The following is a 20729-nucleotide window of genomic DNA, read 5'->3' on the forward strand; positions in this document are numbered from 1 at the left end:
GCTCACTGCCTGACTTCGGGCAAGCACATGTCTTCTCTGGGCCCCATTTTCTCATCTGTCTGATGGAGGCGGCGATAATTTCCAGCCCTACAGGGCTGCTGGGAGAATCCGGCATGTAGATGTAGGTGGACGGGGCCAGAAGTAGATGCCACGTGGTTCTTCCTCTGGGGCAGCCCCAAGAACTGGGCTCTGCCCCTGGACTCACGGGTTGTGGGGCCTCCACTGCAGTAATAGGACAAGCAGCCCAGTCTTGTGAAGTTCACAGCCTGGTCACCAGCTGCTCTCCTCCCTGGAGATGTTAGTCACTATCATCTTTTGCTGAAAAATAACCCCGTGCTTCCTCCTGATCCTGGGACCTGAGTCTCCAGCTAAGCCCCAGTGTGTCTGTTTTGCTCTTTGGCTGAAAATCTTCCCCGACCCCTCACCCCCCGGCTTTCCCGTGTGGGGGAGGTGGAGGCTTGGGGTCAGTGTGGAGACCTTCAAGCCCACCCAGAGCCCCCGCGACTAATCAGCTGCTCTTTGCTGAGCGCCTGCCATGTGCCAGGCTCTTGGCTAAGAGCCTTCTGTGCAAATATTATATTTACTCCACATTTCAGCTTATCATCCCCATTTTGTAGAGAGGGCTCCAATAACCAAAGTTCTCTGCTCATTAGAATGCATGGTTTCTGAGCAGATTTTTTTTTTTTTTTTTAAACCCATCTCAGTGCCATATTTTGTCTGTGTTAACGAAAAGCATTTTCACCTTCGTGCACTTTTTTGGAGTCTGGCCTTACTTTTGTGAGGCCTGCAGTTCAGTTATTCTCCAGGTAACAGCCCAGGGAGTGAAGCTCAGAGGTGAAGGTGAGGCCGAGAGCTCCCAGAGGTGGAGCTGGGGCCAGGGCTGGGACCCCGTGTTCTGGGCCTGGGAAACTGGCTCTCCCACCTCAGTCTAGAAATAGCATCTCACACCCGAGTTGACAGGAACCCCAAGAATGCCCGGCCCTGGTGGCGTGGCACCTGTCCCTCCAGGCCAGTGGACTGTCAGGTCTCTGTCCCCCAGTTTCCAGTTCAAGGCATTTCCTGTGGGGCCGGGGAAGAAAAGGGAACATTCCTGGACGCTGGGCCAGGCGCGCCCCCTACTGGACCATCCTGGACCCTCACGGGGAACTCAGATATGGGGTGAGGGATCTGAGTCATTCAATGCCCCGGACCATCTTCATTTTCCCCCCTAGGATGCTGAGGCCAGAGCTGAGGGCCCGAGTCAGGACTTGGTCTTAGGGCTTCTCTTTTCCTCTAAAAAATGCCACAGAAGCCCCAGATGAGCATTCAGATCCTAGCAAGGTGATGCGGGTAGGGGAAGTTGTTGAGCCGGTTGTGTGCCAGGCACTTTTCTTGGGCTTCTCTGCATTTTTCACGTCCTCCTCACCCTGTGGGGTGGATGTCGTGTTCTCACTGCCTCCTGCTTATGGACCAGGAAGTGGAGCTGAAGGTCCACTTTGACCCACACCCCCACCTGCCCGCCTGGGTTCAGAAATAGGGGCTGGTGGGCTTGGCCTCAGGGCCTTGGCTCACCAGCCCTGTCTCTTGGCCAGCAGGGGCAGAGAGGAACCTGCTCTACGAGGATGTGCACCGGGATGGGGCACCCCGGGAGACGGAGGACCTAGGCTGGAGCTCCAGTGAGTTTGAGAGCTACAGCGAGGACTCCGGGGAGGAGGCCAAGCCGGAGGCGGAGCCTGCCAAGCACCGAGTGTCCTTCCAGCCCAAGGTGAGGGGGAAGGCGTCTCTCACCCCAGCCAAGGCACCTGCGAGTGGGGTGGTGAGGGCCAGGCCTGAGACTCATACCTAAACCTCAGTGATTCCCAGGAATGTATGGTGAGAGAGGCAGAAGTGGTCCAAGTAATCCCGAGACAGGTAGTGACCCACCCGCATTGCTGATTGGCCGTGGAGAGCCCTAAACCTAGGACGGGCGTGGTTAGTGCCTGGCACAGGTGCTGCCCCTGCTCCAGGCCTGTGGCAGACCCGGCAATTGATGACGATGCTCACGGACTCAGATCTGGCTTTAGAATCCTCCTCAACACAGTGCTTGGGCAGCCTAACCAACTGATTACAGTTGACACATGGATGAAATCAGCTTGATCTCCTTGCCTCACAGGATGCTTCTCAGATCGATCCGAGACCCCCACAGCCCTCTGCCCTGGGGAAGTGAGCAAGCGGGCTAAGTCAGAGGTGCCTGGAAGGCTTCTTTCCAAAGCCTTTCAAAGTGCCATCCATGCGTTGATTGCTTCCTGTGTTTCTGCCTGGAACAGAGTTCATTCTGCTGATTTCATGGAAGGAGGCACAGAAGCCAAGAGGAGGATGGATTGTTTGGTTCCTCCTTTTCTGTGACAGCCTTGCCTGTCCCATTTGTTCTCTAGAAGCCACCAGAAGGCAGGTTCTATCCATGCCGAGATTTGGGATTGAATGGGAGCAGCTTCTTAGAGACAGGCCCTGCCCAACCAGAGGTGACTGGGTCTCTGTAAGGTTCCTTTTGAAAAGACACAGGCAGGCAAGTGGGCTCAACCTGTCAGCGAGTCCTGCCTGCAGGTGGGGCAGGGACCAGGCAGGGGCCCCAGGCCCAGGCTGGATTACAGGGGCCTCCAACTCCCGAGTTTTTCTGAGTGCCCCCTGCCCCTTTCTGAGTTTGGGGATCCCTTCTGGGACAGGGACACAGGCCAGAGCAGCGCCTACACCTAAGAGTCTTCAGACAGACTTCACTCAGAAGAATAGGGCTCGCCAAGTCCTCAGGAAGCCTGGGGGCTGAGCAGGTCTCTCCCGAACCGTGGTCTTCTCTCGGCTGGGCCCCCATGGGCGGTGCCACGGAAAACAGCCTTGACCTCCTGCTAGCAAAAATAGTTAAGCATCTCTGATACCTACTCTGTGCCCAGTCCATATCTTAGAGTGTGGGTTGGGGTATAGGGGGACTGGAAGACCCAGCCCAGGCTTGGGGAGCCTTTGTGGTCTAGGAGGAGATACCGAATATGAAATGATTTGTCAAAAATGAAGAAAACATGCCTTTCTGTGAACACAAGCCCGTGTACCTATAGCCGCCTGCCCGACACAGGTAGGATTTGATGGCCCTAATCACAGGAGGCTTCCTTCCAAGAGAGGCGGGTTGGGAGCTGGGGTGCAGAAGCCAGAGGAGATGGGAAAGGTGTCCCCAGTTGGAGGAATGACCCAGGCGAAAGCCCAGGAACAGGCCTCTTCCTGCTTCTGTCCTTAGAAGGGGCAGCATGCTCTAGTTTAGGGGAGAGAGGGGGCTTTGGTTATGAAGGCGCCACGCGCCCTGGGTAGCCTCTGCATGGGGGGGTGGGACTCGTGTGTCCCAGCCCGGCTCTTGAGGGTGTGAGCAGGTGGGACCCCAGGCCTGGGCCAGCCCTTGTTCTCAGCCTCTGACTGTCCCATCTGATCTCCCGCGGCCACTTCCCCGGCCCCCTGCCTTCTTGCTGGGGACCAAGAGGGAACCGTCAGCACCTCTCAGGGCAGGACGTGTGGGGATGCTGAGTTTGGGCTCTCCCATGGTGGCCCTCGGACTTGCACAGGCATCGGGATCACGTGGGTAGTTGGTTGAAATCGCAGATGTCGGGGCCTCGCTCCCAGGTTCGGGGTTTGGGTGGGGCCTGGCAATCTGCTTTATAACAGCGCTCTGTCCTCCGGGGATGCAAGGGGCCCACAGAGCACTGTGAGAAATGCTGGGTGGGCCCTCACCTTGGCCTGGCCCCAGGGGTGGGGTCTGTGGGGGCTGCCCCTGGGCTTGTGTCCCGCACACCCTCAAGCTGGGGGCTTGGGACTCTTCCTCAGCAGACAAACGACGTGCAGAGTTCTTGGAATTTCTGACCATGAGGACTTTTCTCCGGCCATGGGCCCAGGCCCACCTGTTCCCTGAACAGCAGGCTCCCAGGGATTGTAGGGGGGCATTTCCTCTGACACCCGCCTCTGCCTGGGAACCGCCCCACCTCAGCCCCACCTGCAGGGCTTTGCCCTCCTGAGCTGCTTGGGGCGCACCTGCTCCTACGCGTCGTGCTGCAGCCGCTGCATGTTTCCTGCGCCACCGCTGCTTGCCTGTATGTAGTTTGTGCTGTGGCGCGTCGGGCAGCAGAGATCTGGGCGGAGTCGTGTCCTGTCCTTAGAGTCTAACAGGAGCCTGGCACCCCGTGCAGCTGCAAAAGAACTAGTGGAGCCCCTCCTGCAGGTGTCTGGCCAAGCCAGCCCTCAGTGGGCCGATTTTTGCCAAAGAAAATGACTGGTGGTCTGCAGAGGGACCTCCTCAGGAGCACTTGACCCAGCTGTGACCAGGAGCCTGACCCTGATTAATGAGGGCCTGCTGGTCGCCCCCCATGGTCCGTGGGAGGTTTTGTCTTTTTTTCCCCCAGCTGTGAAATGGGCTCCACTGAACCTTTCCACTTTCTGACTGTGATCTCTTCATAATTAAGGTAACCGTGATCCGGTTGGCCAGGGGCCTGGGCAGCAATGCCAGCTCTGACCTCAGCTGGTTGACTCTGATCCAGCTAAGTCTGCAGTTGACCTTCGAATCTAGTTCTTCGGACCCTGAGAGAGGCAGAGGCCCAGGTCCTTTATGATTTATCATGTCAGTCCTATTTACAGATGAAACAGGACTCCAGTTTCCTGGGGAGTCTGAGTAACTCTCAGAAGGATCCCTGTCCTGCTACTTCTTTGTATAACAATAGTGAATATCTGCCCAGTGTGCTACAGCTGACAGAGCAGTTTCATTTATTGTTCCTAATACCCTAGAGTGGTTGGCATTACTTGCTTTAAGAGTCTCATTTTGTTGATCAGAGAACCTAAGTGACAGAAGCTCAGAGAGGTTAAATGATGTGGTGAGGGCCACACAGCAAGTAGGTGGTGGAACCGCAGCTCAACATCACATAGGATTGGAAAGGAAGTACCTTGTCCATCCGTTCATCCCTCCGTCCGTCCGTCCATCCATCCATCCATCCATCCATCCAGTCAACTGTCCATCCATTCAACAAATATTGAGCATTTATTATTTGAAAGATAGTCTCATATCTAAAAAAGCTTCCATTTGTTTGAACACTCACTAAGCTCTGGGGTTTACATGCTTTGTCCATTTAACCTTCTCAGTGATACTATGAGGTAATTATTATTATGGCTACTTTACCAGTGAGGAAGCTGTCACTCAGAGAGGGAAAGAGACTTTTCCAGCTGGTAAGCGGGGAGCAGTGATTTGAATGTAGGCCCACCTGCCTCTAAGCTCATGCTTTCGATTCCTCTGCTTGTCTACTTTTCTACAAGTAGTCCCAGTCCTGATCTTCTCTATATTTTACCAAATATCACTATTGCTCCTACAGTTCATGCATTTCAATGTCTGTCTGTTTGTCCATTTATCTGTCCATCTTCCCAGATAGTACTTTTTTTTGTTGTTGTTGTTTTTTTTTGGTTTTTTTTGCATTACGCGGGCCTCTCACTGTTGTGGCCTCTCCCGTTGCGGAGCACAGGCTGCGGACGCGCAGGCTCAGCGGCCATGGCTCACGGGCCCAGCCGCTCCGCGGCATGTGGGATCTTCCCGGACCGGGGCACGAACCCGTGTCCCCTGCATCGGCAGGCGGACTCTCAACCACTGCGCCACCAGGGAAGCCCTTCCCAGATAGTATGTAAGCCAGTCAGCCACCTATCCCTCCATCCGGTTGCCTGCCATCCCTCCCTCCATCTATTCCTCCCTCTGTTCCTCCAGTGGTGTGCTCGAGCCAGCTCATCCTAGCTCACAAGAACCCAAGAACCAATTGTGCACATCCCTTTCCAACTTCACACTCAGTGATGTCACATCGGTAGTCTGGAATTGGCTGTGGTGGGCGTGTTCACGCCGTGGAAATACTACAAGGCAGGGCTCTCTTTCCTGGAGAACCACTTGTTGAATATTTACCAGCACAGCACTGCTTCCATCCATCCATGTTTTTATTAATTCATCTGACTATCTCTTCATTCCTCTACCCATTTGCCCAGCTGTACAGTCATCCAACTACATGTATCCATTTGCTCACCCATCCATCCATTTATCTGTCTATCCATCCATCTATGAGCCTGTCCATCTACCCACCTGTCTATTGTCCATCCATCCAACCGCCCCTCTCTGCATTCACCCATCTTTCTGCATTTGCCCACTCATCCATTTATCAACCCTTGCCCACGCATTCCACCCATCCGTCCACCTGCCATTCATCCATCTCAGAAACTTGCCAAGAGCCTCTTATGTCGAGAGCCCCATGCGGGCTCCTGGGATGGGGAGATGACCGAGACACAGTCCTTGTCCTCTGAGCACTGGGAGGGGGCCTGGGCTGTTCCCCTCCCACCTCTCCTCCCCCACAGCTACAGAGACCCAGCCCTCAACTGCTTGGCATGTTGGGGTTGGATGCTGCTGGAGCTCACTCCAGGCAGGAGCCTGGTGGTCCCCAGGTGCCCCATCCCTCCTGCCCCGAGTTGTCTATCCACCACCTCACCTGAGTCTCCTTTTTACTCTGTTGCCGGTGTTTTGTCTCCTGCCCTCCCCGCCTGCTCCTCTCACCTGCTGTCCTTCTGCCTGGCTGCTTGGGGGCTCCAGCTTTCTCCAGACCTGACTAGGCTAAAGGAGCGATGCGCCAGGACTAAGAGAGACATCTTGGCTTTAAGAGTTGGGGGGAGAGACATGCAGGAGCTGAAGCACAAGTACGATTATAAGGTATTGTCTGTCTGTCCCTCCAAGTCCTGGGGGCTCCCGGGGCCTTTCCTGCTGCTTCTGGGGCTGCAGGGGAGGGGCCGAGTCCCGGAGCTGCCTCGAGCCCTGGAACTTGGTGGCATCTTTCGTCGGCTGCGCAGGCTGATGCGCAGGGCTGGCTCGCTCCTGTCCATGTCCTCGCCTCTCTTTCTTCCCACCCTCAACTGACACCTTAACCGTCGATAAGAATTCCTGTGTGGGCTTTCAAACTTTAGGGCCCTCAGAATCACCTGAGTGCTTTGAAAAATGCAGATTCCTGAGCTCCACCCCCAGAGAGGCTGATTCTACAGGTCTGGGCCAAGGCCTAGGAATCTATGAATTTGGTAACTATGGCAGGTGGGTTTGGGTTACACTTTGAAAAATATGACTGTTGGTGACATTGGACGTTCTGCCTCGGAGCTGTTCAGAGAGGTCCGGGGTAAGGAGGCCAGTAGGAGAAACCGCAGTGCCTTCTTCTCAGATGGGACTCCGACCTCTGCATAAGGATGATGATATGGACAGCAGTAGCTTCCATTCCTTGAGCACCTACTGTGTTCTGTGGGCTTTGGAGGCCTGCAGGCCTGGATTTGAATGCCAGCCCCACCACCTCCTCGCTGTGTGATCCTGGGCAGGCCTCTTGACCTCTCTGAGCTTCAGTTTCCTTGCCTGTGACATGGCGGCATGAACAGTACCAGCCCCCAGGGTGGATGTGAGCTCAGAACCGTCAGGTGCTTAGGGCCGCACTGGGCACAGCCTAAGAGTTTAGTGGATGGTGACCATTACTACCTGTGTGCCTGACCGTTTTCTCCCTGAGACGCCCTGGGAGGCCGCTGTCATTCAGCGTTAGTGAGGCCAGCAAGTGAGGCAACTGGCTGGTGGTCCCACCAGCGGTCAGTGGCAGAACTGGGGTTCAAGCCTGCGTCTGTGCAAACCAGAGCCTGCCCTCCCTCTGTCCTGTAGCCCTGCCCATTTTCTCAGAACTGGAGGCCTCTCTGGAGGAGGCGGAGAGACCCTTTACAGTTTGCAAGGCCCTTATACGGACACCCTCTGAGAGCCCTGTGTGACTGGAGGTGGGGGCAGATTTAACTTCTCAGGAAGCTGCGGCCCAGGGAGGAGCAGGGAGCACGTGGAGGGTGGCGTCGAGACCAGGGTGCTTTCCCCAGCCCGGCCCCTGAGTCGGCCCCCAGGTCGGGCTCTGTGCTCAGTGCTGTGAGCCAGTGGAGGTGGCAGGTTGACCCCGGGACGCCTTCCAGGTGCTCACCTGTTGCTCTTTTTTGGCCCAGGAAAGGTCTCTGATGGTTCCCCCACAGACCACTTTGGGGGTTCCTAGGACAGCCCCCCTGATGGCTTTCTGCTGAGACAGGAACTGGGCTCCAGGAGAGAGGTTTCCAGTCTGGGGGTCATGACCCCCTCAGAGGAGGAGGAGCATCTTCGTACGGTTTCTGGGGTCTGGGGTCGAATGTCCCTCTCGTTAGATTCTCACAGGTGTTTAGGACAACCCCACCCACCTCTCCGAAAGGCCAAGAACTGCTGCTCTAGAATCATACCATTTAGAGGCAGGGAGGGGCCCGGGACTTCCCTTTCGCCTGCTGGCTGTTGGTTGTTTCCAGAAAGTCGTCTTGTTCCTGAAAAGTTACCACCCTGCCCCCAGCCTCAGCACCCACTCGGTGTTCAGCAAGCCTTCCTGACCCACACCCTTGAGAAGTGCCAGGGCCCTTATGCTGGGGACCAGGGCGGATGTTTGGAGGAAGGTGATGGTGAGAGCAGACACCAGGGACCCCCAGATGAGTGCTTCCCACCTTCAGCAGAGAGCTTCAGGAAGGAGGGGGTTTCCTGGAACTGTACCGGCCATTATGATGGCCACCCAGCTCTTTACATTTAAGTTAATTAAAATTAAAGATCACCAGGACTTGGGGTCCTCAGTCGCACTCGCCAGCTCTCAAGTGCCCAGTGGCGACGTGTGGCTGGCCGTTGCTATGTTGGACAGCGCAGACAGGGAACATTGCCAACCATGTGGAAACTTCTAGCACTGGCTGTGCGTCAGGCAAGCTTCCAGGACTGGGCTGGGGGCTGAGGGGACAAAGCAGTGAGTTAGGGGACGGCAGCTCTGTTTGCAAGCCCAAGGGGCCGCTTCCCCGTCCTGGGCCTGCCTCCGCCCACGCCCCGTGTCTGCTTCGCTTGCTGCGCCCGTGCTCACAGGTCCTCCCCACCTGAGGGAAGCTGCGCCCGGCTCCGTGGAGGCACCAGCCTCCCCCTTGTTCCTGGGCAGAGGCTCAGTAAGAAACCCGGCTATTGGGGGGGCCGGGGTTCCACTGAGGGGATGGGGGTGCTTCCCTCCTTTAATACTTGCTCCTGAAGTAAGCTTGGGCATCTGTGCAGCTCATTTTACTGTTCAGCATGCTTCCCCAGACACTGTTTAGTCCTCACAGGCTCTGGCGGGTCTCAGGGAGGAAACTGAGGCTCAGTGAGGTTCAGGGTCTTGTCCAGAGTCACGCGGGGTTGGGGGAGTGGTAGGGCTGGGATCTGAACCAGGCCTAGGACTCCAGGCCTTGAGCCTTTTCCCCAATGTCACCCCATGTCCTTAATTTGACACCCAAGGGGAAAAAACTGGGTTAGTAAAGAGGGTTACCCCCGGAAGGTCCCCCAGGGCGTGAATGCCCTTCCACCGCTTCCCAGGAGGTCTCGGGGTGGCACTGCCCTGCTGTCTTTCTTGGCCTCTGTTGCCACCTCCCTGGGAGGCACTGGGCTCCGGGGTCCTCATGTTTGTAGCCCCGGCCGGGAGGCCTGGATAGGGCTGGTGGCCCTTGGTAGCAGATGTCGCAAGGCCTCCTTCCGCTTCTCTGATGAGCCCCCCTGCCTTTGCTCAGATGACCCAGCTCATGAAGGCCGCCAAGAGCGGGACCAAGGACGGGCTGGAGAAGACGAGGATCGCAGTCATGCGCAAAGTGTCCTTTCTGCACAGGAAGGATGTCCTCGGTGAGGCGCTGCGGGCCGGGCCAGGGGCGGGCTCCGTGCTCGGCAGGGGTGGGTGGGCGAGGTTACTGGGTGTCCGGGCTCCTCTGGCGGTGGGGTTTGGGGACTGATCCCCAAATGTGCCAGCTTGTTTCCTGGCCTGTGGCAGGTGGACCCCATCTCTTCCGGGAAATGTGGGCCTCTCCCTTCAGCATCCCTGCCCTTGGTCTCTGTCGTGGCCTCCTCCTTGGCCTCTTGCCTCCCATGCTCACCTGACCTCATCTTTGAATGTGCCTGTTCATTCCCTTCTTTATCCATGCACCTGTCTCTCCACCAGCCAACATTTATTGAACACCTACTAAGTGCCATGCCCCGTGCTGGGTGCAGGGACACCAAGATGGGTTAGGTGGTATTGCCTGCAGGAGCACCTGGGACAGTATGGAGACAGGCATGCAAACAGGAAATGACCAGCCGCATGGTGGGGTGCCACGGTGGGAGCGTGGGGGAAGTGAGCGTGGAATGTGCAAATGAAAGGTCAGGGAAGGGCTGAGAGCAGAAAGAGAAGGGGACCCAGGTCCATCAGGCCAGGGAGCGGGGCAGGGAGTGGGTGCTCCGGGCAGAGGAGCCAGCATGTCCAACGGTCCGGAGGTGGGAAGGTATGAAACGTTCAAGAAGTGATTTTCATGATGGTCATCGTTTATGGAGTGTCTGTTGTGTGCCAGGCACTCTCCTAAGAGCTTTACAGTTTCTCATTTAATACTTATAAACACCAGACAGGGACAGAGGGCTGTCTTGTTCCCATTTGGAGATGGGGGAACAGGCACAGAGTGGGTCAGTGTCTCGCCTGGGGACACACAGGCGTGGAGGGGACGGAAGAGGCTTCCTCTGGCTGGAGTGAGGGCAGGGGTGAGAGAACAGGGCCCCGTTAGCACAGGCATTCAAGCCAGGGAGGACTTTGAGGCTCTGCACCCTCTTGAAATCTATGTATTTTACCCTCTCTGTGCCTCAGTTTCCTCATCTGTACAATGGGGCTAATCTGGCATCTGTCTCAGGGGGCTTTGGTGAGGATGACCGAGCAGCAGTAGTACATGGAAAGAGCCCAGCACAGCTCCTGACCCCTGTGTGGCAGGTGTTATTCCCAGTGGCAGCCACAAAAAGGAGGTGTTTGGTGCTGGGACAGCATCTTGCTGATCTGGATCCGATCCTGGTTCCACGGCCTCCTGGCTGTGTGACCTTGCCCGCTTCTTCCCCTCTTGGACTTCCAGGTTCCTCATCTGTGAAGCGGGTTTAATTAACCCCACCACTGCATATACTTGATTCAGCGCCAAACTTTTGGGGAAGCCCTACCCCCCGACGAGGGAGGGGACGATGGGCCGAGGAGCCATTCCGAGCTTGGAGTGGCCTGGAGAAGGGACAGGCTGGACATGCTGGCTGGCTGGGAACTCTTCCTGGTCACCCTCCCCATCCCCAGGCCAGCCGGGCGGCCAGCAGGCTCCCTCCCCACCCTGCCTGTTAGCCCAGAGCCTTTCCTAAAGCGACCCTCCCACCAGAGGCGTTATTAATAGCCACAGCAGGGCTCGAATCACCGGCCAAGAATGTTACCCAGTGGCGCATGGGGGAAGAGGAAGCCGCGGGGCCAGCGGCTGGGGTGGGTGCGGAGTGATGCCCGGGGTGCCATGTGGGCCAGGCAGGAGGGCCTCCACCACCCTGACCCCCGTACTGTCATCCACTGTCCCTCCTCCTCCTCCTCTTCTGTCTCCTGCTCAGGTAAGGCCCGTCTGCGTGTCCCTGTTCCCTCGGCCCCCGGGAGCCACCGCCACTTCTCTCTTCCCAGCTTCCCCATAGCACCCGCTTCCTGCTGGGCAGCCGGGTTTCAGGGCCGCAAGCAGCGGGGTCCCGTCTCCCTGTGCCTGTGCCTGTAGCTCGTGGGGCGGGCGCCCTGCACGGCCGGGTTACTGCGCTCTGCCTGACCTCCGCTCTTTCTCTCCGCCCCCGCCTCCGTCTGTCTCCATGTGTCCTCTGAGGTCTGCCCCGACTCATGTCTGCGTTGCCCTATTGGACACCAGCTGGACTTCTTCCCTGTTGGGTCTCTTTTTTTGAAAGATGAAAACACAGAGCCAAACAGCCCTGTTCTTCTCGGGGCTTTACTTTCTCCCCCCTTTTTGGCATCCAGAAGAAAACTATTTTTAGTGCCTAGTGATGGGGACATAGGCGGCCTGGCCTTTGCCAGCCCAGAAGCGGGCAGGTCTGAGCGGGGACAGAGACTCCTGGCAGAGTGGGTTCTGAGAGCCGAGCCCCTGCTGCATGTTGCTTTCTACTCCCTCGCTCCATCCCTCCCTCACTTCCATTTCCGGGTGGACTGTTCTAGCAGAGTATAGCCAGGAGGGCAGTGAGTAGGCCCTAATCCTCTGTGGCCCCAGGAGCCGCCCATCCCAGGACCCCGGTCTGTGGGGGGAGGGTGGTTTCCAGCTCCTGGAGTTTGAGCAGGTGTGTCATCCTTGCCTTGTATGTGTCACCAGCCCATCTCACTTTCCAGGTGACTCGGAGGAGGAGGACATGGGGCTCCTGGAGGTCAGCGTTACGGACATGAAGCCCCCAGCCCCGGAGCTGGGCCCCATGCCAGACGGCCTGAGCCCGCAGCAGGTTTGTGGGAGGAGCGGGGTGTCTTCAGGGGGAGGGATGGTGGGGACCCCAGCCTGCTCCCTGGGACCATGCAGGTCTGGGTCTGGAAGGGGAGGTGATGATCAGGGGGCTCTTGACAGAGCCCCAGCTGGGTGGGGGACCTCCTGGGGTCTCTTCTCGACCTGCTGCACAGACTTTCCAAATCGGACCCTGCAGGTTCCACGCCATCATCCGGGGTGGCGGTGGGGCTGCGTGTGGAGCTCTTGCTTCCCAGCCCTGCGGCAGCCAGAGCAGCTCCCGTGTAACTGGGTCAAACGAAGGTGTTTGAACAAAGGGCCCGCAGTCCCTTTCTGGGAAGCATCGAGCTAATCCAGTTCAGGGGGGGACCCTGGAGGTGCCCGGCCCCCCTCCCCCATCCACCCACCTGTCATCAGTTCAGACCCCAGAGTCACCGCAGGCTTCCCAGGAGCGGGGCTCTTCGGGCGATGTCTTCCTTCTCCAGAAGTGTCACATTGAGATCGGGGTGGCTGTGCTCTGGGACCTTCCTCGGCAGAGTCAGGTCTGAGTTTTTTCCCACTGGGGTTTCCTTAGCCATGAGGCAGGGGGAGAGACCCCTGCCTCCCTCTGGTCATGAGGGCTCTGAGCAAGACATGTCGGGGCAGCAAATGCAATGAGGGGCTTGGCCGGTTTGGAGTTGGCAGCAAATCCTGATGATGGGCCCCTTTTGAAAATCGGAGATACGGCCACACCTCTCGTCTTGGGAGTCCATCCGCCTCCTTCCTTCCTTCTTCTCCTGCCTGGCCCCTGGCAACACTGAGGTGGTGACCCCCCTGCTCCCTCCCCTATGCAGTGAGTCACTGTCAGAGCCATCAGAGCTCAGAGCCAGGCAGGACCCTGGGCTGCCAGCTCATTATCCGGGGTTCCCCTTTTTGATGTCGGCCAGGTCTGTCTCCTCGGGAGCCTTTTACATTTCTTGGATCAGCAGTGTTAGTTACTCTAGGCCAGTGGCTCTCAACCGAGTTTGTTTTGTCCCCCAGGGGACATTTGGCAATGTCTGGTGATGCTTCTGGTTGTCACAGCTTGTGGGGGGGTCGGGTGCTACTGGAATCTGGTGGGTAGGGGCCAGGGATGCTGCTACACATCCTACAGCGCACAGGACGGCCCCAAACATCAGCATGCTGGGGTTGAGAACGCTGCTCTGGGAACACCTGAGAAACTGGGGATCGTTGACAAAGCATCCCACTGTGGGGCAGCTTGAAGGACAGTGGCCTGGCTTCTCACACTGCCAGGGGCCATGGTCAGGCCTGGGCACAGGCAGGGTGGTGGGAGGAGATGCAAAGGGTGTGCCAGAGGCAGGAGGGAGGAAGCAGAGGGGAGAGCAGGGGAGATGGTGGTGGGCGCCTGGATCGATGTTCTCAGGATGGCTTTGGGGGCACAGTGGGGGTGAGTCACCCTCCCAGCTCTGGGCCAAGGTGGATAGGCTCCCCCCTCGGACGCCTCTCATGTGCGATACCTTTCATGAGCTCTGTCCCAGCTTTGCTGCACGATAGAACCACCTGGGAAGCTTTAAAAAACACTGTTGCCGAGGTTGCACCCCATAGCAATTCATTCAGAATGTCTGGGGTGGGAGCTACATGATTCCAGGGTGCAGCAAAGTCCCCCCACCAGCCCCCCTCCCAGCCCGCAGGCTGCTGTATCCAGGTGAGGGCTTCTTGACTGGGTGCTGGTCGGTCTGCACCTGAGAGATGCACTAATTTGAGCTGAGGAGAGATAGGGAGGGCAAGTGGGGAAGGATAAGGGGCTGGGATGTTTAGCTTGAAGTAGAGACCACTTGGTGGGGATGGGAGAGGGATTGGTTAAGGATTGGAGCTATAAGTGTCGAGAGCTGAGATTTCAATTTCATCTAAGAAAGAATTTTCTGCTAAAGTTGTCCAAAGATGGAGGAGGCCGCCCGTCCCCGTGGAGGAGAGTGGTGGTTTCCCATTCCTGGATGTGTGGGAGCAGAGACCAGGCAGGGGACTCGAGTCCCGGCGTCCCCTGCCCCCATGCTGCAGTCTGGGGAGCACGGGCATTTGTCTGGGGTTGGCAGGGGCTCTGGAAGGGAATGCTGGCCTGCCAGGCCCCAGTGGTCCAGGAGCGGCTCTGGGAAAGACGAGTTCCTTCTGTCCTGCGGCCGGCAGCTCCACTGGGCGTCATGACTCCTCTCCCCATCACCTGGGGCTCCGCACACAGCCGGTGCTCGCTCTGTGCCATGGTTGGCACAGGTGCTGACTGTGCTTTCCGCCCGAGCAGGTGGTCCGGAGGCACATCCTGGGCTCCATCGTGCAGAGCGAAGGCAGCTATGTGGAGTCTCTGAAACGGGTACTCCAGGTAGGACTCCGGGGGATCTGGGGGGAGGGCAGGGGAGACCCCGGAGGGACATTTTACAAGGAGCGTTTGGGGACTGTGGGCATTTTTAAGGGGAAGGAGCCAAAGGCCAGGGCTTTTATGGAAACGGCAGGACCTCCAGATGGGGGACACCAAGAATTCCAGATGCCTTGGTGTTCACAGGATGACTGCATTTTCTGAAACCATGTCGGGGTTCAATAAAATGAGCTCTATCCTATGGACTTGAGGGCATGTGGTGCCTCTTGTGCCTTCCTCGCCACTCTGGGAGCCCCCGGGGCAGGGGCTAGTGTCTCCCCGTCATCTTGGAGCTCCCTGGGTGCGCCCTCTCCCCTGTGATCCGGATGCACAGGAATTGCTAAGTAGATGCTTGCGTGACTAAGGTGTGCTGGCCTGGTCTGTAGTTTGCATTCCTGAAAAGGTGAGCCTTCTGGGATGTTGTGGGCTCTCGGTGAGGACAACAGGGAGGGGAATTGTAGGGGGGGGAGGATGCTAGTAACAACATTTCCCCTCCTGAGTTTGGATCCACAGTGGAGGAGCCCAGACCTCAGGCAGGTGGAGACAAAAATACCCCATGTTTCTGACAAAGCTGGTTGGAGAGTGTGGCTCTAGGTCTTGCTATGACATCACTGCCACTGCTCCGTTAGACAGACTGGCTCACTTGTGGGCAAAGCCGATCTGGGCCGGCCCCTGGAGACTGCCTCCGTGGAGCTCCTTGCAGGCAGGGGTCCGCCCGAAAACCCAGCTTAACACATAAGTCACGGGGGTGGGTTATGGATGGGCAAAAGGGTCAGGAGTGTTACGTTCATGGAGATGCTTCCAGAAGGACAGGTGAAGAGTGAGGGGTGAGTGCTCCCCCCGCAGGAAGGTCTGCCGAGTTCTGCTTGGCCCGGTCCAGGTGGCCATGAGGGCAGTGGGGGCAGGGGCTGTGGCCTGGCCTCGGGGCACTCACCCCACCGCCCCCCGGCCCCAGGATTACCGCAACCCCCTGATGGAGATGGAGCCCAAGGCGCTGAGTGCCCGCAAGTGCCAAGTGGTGTTCTTCCGTGTGAAGGAGATCCTGCACTGCCACTCCATGTTCCAGATCGCCCTGTCCTCCCGCGTGGCCGAGTGGGACTCCACCGAGAAGATTGGGGACCTCTTTGTGGCTTCGGTAGGTGTCCCCAGACTCTCCCCAGCCTGCCAAGGTGCCAACCGCGGCCCTGACCTGGATGTTCTCCGGGCCAGCCTCCTGCCTCCACCTGGTCGCCTCATCCCAGCCAGCGGGGTCAGAGGGTGGCCGGGCCTGAGTCGTCCTGGCCTGCACGGGGGTGGGCGTGACACCTTGCAGCGTGTCCTTGGAGGTGTCTGCCGGCGTGGCGCCCGCTGACTGTTCTGGCTCCGCCTAGGTGGCAGCGCCTCCAGGAGACGGGCCACTGTGGGCAGCCACCTGGCCGATCTCAAGCCCCCCCTGCCGAGTGCTCGCAGAGGGACCACTGTGCGACGCTCACACAGAGCATGGCCTTGGCCCCAGAGGATGCTGCAGGGTGTCGGGGCCAGGCCACTGGGTCAAGCTCCCGGAGACCTGGCCTGGTCCCAGCTCAGCTGTGCAAACATGGGCAGCTCCAGGGCTCTCTCGGGGCTCAGGTCCCCATCTGTGGAAGAAGGGGGTGTGCTGGACTCATGGTTTTTGACACTGAAGTCTGTGGGCCCCAGAGAGATTCATGGGGTGAGAGATGGTCAGATCGGTGGAACCTGCTTCGATATGTTGTAGGCAATTGGGTTCTGCTAAAAGACAAAAAACCCAGCACCCTGGTCGGTGTGTCCATGGGGCTCAGGTCAGGAGCACCATCCTTGAGGGTGGGGGGCTGGGGTGTGTAGCAAAGGGCCGCCATGCCCCCCTTTGCCTGTGGGCCAGGCTGCCGTGCTGGGGGACGAGGGACCTCCCCGGGCTCTCCTTAGCACCACCTCTTCCTCCCTGTGACCTTGGTGTCTCTGTGCCTCTCTGAGCCCTGTCCCCTCCCCTCACTGGGTGACAGGTTTCCTCACCTCAAGGCTAGCTGAGACCCTCCAGGCAGAGGAGGACTGTGGTCGGCGGTGAGGATGGGGTGCTGGTCGCCCTCCTCCTCGCATGGATGTGACCCTCCCGGGCCACGCCCACGCCTGTTTCAGTTCTCCAAGTCCGTGGTGCTAGACGTGTACAGCGACTACGTGAACAACTTTACCAATGCCATGTCCATCATCAAGAAGGCCTGTCTCACCAAGCCCGCCTTCCTCGAGTTCCTCAAGGTGGGCCCAAGGGTGGTCCGGGGCCCCTCTCAATGGAGCCCCGGCCGTCGGGGGCGGGGGCAGGGAGGTTTCTCAGGAGGGAGGGATCACTGCAGCATCACTTCTTTGGCCCAGACACCTCTCTTCTTTCCTTTGGGCCATCCCCAGTCCCACGGGAAGAAAATTTGCCTCTCCTTTCCCCACTCCCCCAAGGGGAGTTGGAAAAAGAGTTAAAGTTTCTGTAAGCCACTTGGGATCCTGGAGTTTTGACAGGTGGAAGGGTAGGCCTGTGACATCTGCAGATGGTGGCTGGGCTTGGTGTGGCTCAGGTTGTGGCCGGGATGATCCCTTTTCTTAAAGCAGTGCTTTGGGGATCACGTGGGAGAATAGAGTTTAAAGGACTATAGGCCTCAAGTAGCTGTGGGACCAGGTCCCCAATCCCCATTTCCTAGGCGCACACTTAGGTGAGTCAGAGACATGCCACCCAGCAGAAGGCGCAGGTGGGCTAGGGCCCCCGGCCTCAGCTGAGGAGCCTACAGCCTGGATCCCAGAGGGTCAGGGGGCTTTCTCAATGGGGTGCCATCTGACATGGGTCCTGGGGGGGTCAGTGGGGTTGAAACGGGGAGATGGAGAAGAGGGTGTTCCAGGTGCAAGGGTGATGGGGCAAAGGTCAGAGGCAAGTCTGCTTGCATCCTGGGAACACTGGGTGGCCCGGGAGAGAGGCCCAGAGCACTGGAGTTCAGTTTGGGCAGATCTGGACCTCCTGGCCCAGGGGTTAGGATGTTGTATTTCAGGCAGCAGGGAGCCACTGAAGTTTTGGATGGAGGCAGATGGAGGCAGAGGCCGGTGGGGAAGCTGTGGCGGCAGCCTGGGTCGCAGGGGCTGAGGGCCCGGGTCAAGGTGACAGGTGTGTGGATGGAGAGGTGGAAACAGAAGCAAAAGACAGGACAGTAAGAACCATCCCCGTGCCCGATCCTCACCCTGGCCCGGGCCCATCCGCTTTAGTTTAGGTGGAAGAAATGGTTGTCTCAGCTACTTTCAGTAGCCTGACTTCTTGGATAAGTTGCTGAAATGTCCTACTTATGCTTTTAGTCCAGAGACTTTAACGTGATACTCTAGGCTTTCCAGGGTGAGGGGCTGTACAGGGGAGCCCTGTGGTGGCAGGGACCCCTGACTGTGGAACCAGGGACCTCCTGGGCTCTTCTCTTGGGCCTAAGGCTGAGCAGGGTCCTGGGCCCGGGGAGGGGAGCCCGGGATGGGCCGCATCTGTACCCCAGGTGCTGGGCCCTTGCTGTGGAAGCTCAGTGAATTATTCCCCCTCATCTCCAACAGCGGCGGCAGGTGTGTAGCCCCGACCGCGTCACGCTCTACGGGCTGATGGTGAAGCCCATCCAGAGGTTCCCGCAGTTCATCCTCCTGCTTCAGGTACCACGGGGGATTCCGGCGGCCACCAACCTGCAGGGTGGGGCGTGGGATGGTGCGAGCCTCATGGGGTTGGGGCAGGAGGCCTGGCTTCTCATCCGTCACCCACAACCCACGCATCTGTGCACGGTGGGCAGGGCCTCGGCCCCCCGGCCCTCTTTCCCCACTCCTAGGGTGGAGCCCATCGAGCTTACTTTCCCCTCCCCTGGTGGGAACCTGGTGACTGGTGGTGACATTAGCCCAGGTTGTGGGAAGGCACGTGGAATCCGAGCGCCTGTGGGGCCCCTGGCAGTGAGGAGATGCCCCGTGGACGCTCTGATCTCGGCACTTCAGGCTTCCTGAGGGAGCGTTAGCCTCCACGCTGGGCCCTGAGAGCTTGAGGCAACCCCCTGATTGCCGGGGGTCCTCAGTCAAGGGGTGAGTCCCCCTAGGGGGAAGGCTGGCTGCCAGCCCAAGGGCCGCAGCAGGGTTTCCTCTCTGTTCTCAGAGCAACCAGCAGCAGGAATGGGTCTCATCTCAGTGTACAGTTGATCAGTGAATCAGGGATTGGTCCACACAGCTATTTTATTTTAGTTTTTCATTCACTAGCTGCTTCTTGAGGCCTTGCTCTGTGTCAGGCCCTGCCTGTCCTGGCTACAAGCTGGGCCCTTCTCAGGCCCAAGTGTGGAGGCGGAGGCTGTGACCCCAGCCAGGGGAGGGTCTGCTGGGGTGGGGGTCTCAGTCGTGGCTCCCTCTGGGCCCCGGCAGGACATGCTGAAGAACACCCCCAGGGGCCACCCGGACAGGCTTTCGCTGCAGCTGGCGCTCACGGAGCTGGAGACGCTGGCCGAGAAGCTCAACGAGCAGAAGCGGCTGGCCGACCAGGTGGCCGAGATCCAGCAGCTGACCAAGAGCGTCAGTGACCGCAGCAGCCTCAACAAGGTGCGTGCGTACCTGCCCTGCAGCTGGAGTCGCCTGTCACTCTGCCTCCTGCCTTGTGGCACCCACCAGGTGGCAGTGTTCTCCGAGGGAGGCGACTCCTTGCTTCTCTGAGCCCGCAGACCTTACCTTAAGGATTAATCTTGACTAGACCTCCACATTCGTTATACTCATGTGATTTTAGGATAAAAGCTGATTTTATTCAGCAGTGTAATTGCCAGTAAAGATGCCAGAAATGATAGCCTAGTATTGTGCTTAAACTAGTGGGCCATGGAGTCAGAGTCTGGGTTTGAATCCAGATTTTGCTGCTGGTGCTTACTGTGTGGCCTCAGGGGAATCACCCAACCTCTCTGAACCTCAGTTGCTTCCTCTGTAATGAGAAGAGCTCGATGGCGCCTGACCCTCAGGGCTTCTGTGAGGCAAATGAGAGAGCTGGCAAACTGTCAGACCCAGAGCCCTTAATACAAGGTGGCAGTTGTCATTATTAGTGTTATTTTTTAAGAAGCAGAAAGAAAAATCCATGCCATGTTTTGGAATTGCAATTTAGGAACATTCTAGCAAAAAAAAAATCTTGAAAAAATTTCAAATGAGTCTATTAGGGAACTCTGTTTTTAAAACACAAAATTGGTACAAAAAAATTAATCACCTCCCAGAGTCACCTGTTGGTGAACTTTATTTTTTTATTTTTAAAATTTTATTTATTTATTTGGCTGCGTTGGGTCTTCGTTGCCGTGCACGGGCTTTCTCTAGTTGTGGCGAACGGGGGCTACTCTTCATTGCGGTGCGTGGGCTTCTCATTGCGGTGGCTTCTCTTGTTGTGGAGCACGGGCTCTAGGTGCGTGGGCTTCAGTAGTTGTGGCACGCGGGTTCAGTAGTTGTGGCTCGTGGGCTCTAGAGCTCAGGCTCAGTAGTTGTGGCGCATGGGCTTAGTTGCTCCGCGGCATGTGGGATCTTCCCAGAGCAGGGCTCAAACCCGTGTCCCCTGCATTGGCAGGCGGATTCTTAACCACTGCGCCACCAGGGAGGTCCTGTTGGTGAACTTTAGTCCTCTGTTTCCCTAATGGCTTGTGACATGAGCCGCTTGCAGCTGCACCCACATCTGGGAGGTCCTGGGCCCCGCCTTCTTTCACCCACCAGAGTGTGGGGTTTGGCCCCGATGGTTCGGGGTGAGGTGACCCCCACTCCAGGGTACTTGGCGAGGGCAAGCGTTGTTCTTTGGGGAAGGGACATCCTGTGGGGTCACAGGGAGGTGTTCAGGTATTCTGGGGGAAAACTGGGAGCCTCCTGGCTCTGTGGCCCCAAAAGCAGAACTAAGGCCAGTGACTAAGGCCGATGAGATTTCAGCCAGACGGGGTGGAACTTTCTAACGTTTGGGGAGTGTTACCAGGAGCACCACGTGGCCCCGCCCTTTACAGTATATGATACTCTCTAACCTGCGTTGTCATGTTTAATTTTCACC

At 57.8% G+C, this 20729-nt stretch overlaps 1 protein-coding gene across 3 annotated transcripts in view; it reads left to right on the plus strand.

Moving 5' to 3' along the window:
* Positions 1-20729, plus strand: part of ARHGEF10L (Rho guanine nucleotide exchange factor 10 like) — a gene marked incomplete at its 5' end in the record, with an annotated part of 109303 nt that overhangs the window by 24112 nt on the left and 64462 nt on the right. The window contains 9 exons of one of the 3 annotated variants that reach the window (XM_079697396.1): positions 1575-1744; positions 6593-6709; positions 9592-9700; positions 12213-12319; positions 14591-14668; positions 15657-15836; positions 16835-16951; positions 18263-18355; positions 19100-19273. In XM_079697396.1, the coding sequence (XP_079553522.1) occupies positions 1575-1744; positions 6593-6709; positions 9592-9700; positions 12213-12319; positions 14591-14668; positions 15657-15836; positions 16835-16951; positions 18263-18355; positions 19100-19273 (1145 nt within the window). Of the gene's footprint in view, positions 1-1574; positions 1745-6592; positions 6710-9591; positions 9701-11271; positions 11444-12212; positions 12320-14590; positions 14669-15656; positions 15837-16834; positions 16952-18262; positions 18356-19099; positions 19274-20729 lie in introns of those variants that run through there. The other 2 variants (XM_079697395.1, XM_079697397.1) reach the window with 2 other exon arrangements.

This window comes from Hyperoodon ampullatus (genome assembly GCF_949752795.1).
Source record: "Hyperoodon ampullatus genome assembly, chromosome: 2".
Classification (NCBI taxonomy): Eukaryota; Metazoa; Chordata; class Mammalia; order Artiodactyla; family Ziphiidae; genus Hyperoodon; species Hyperoodon ampullatus.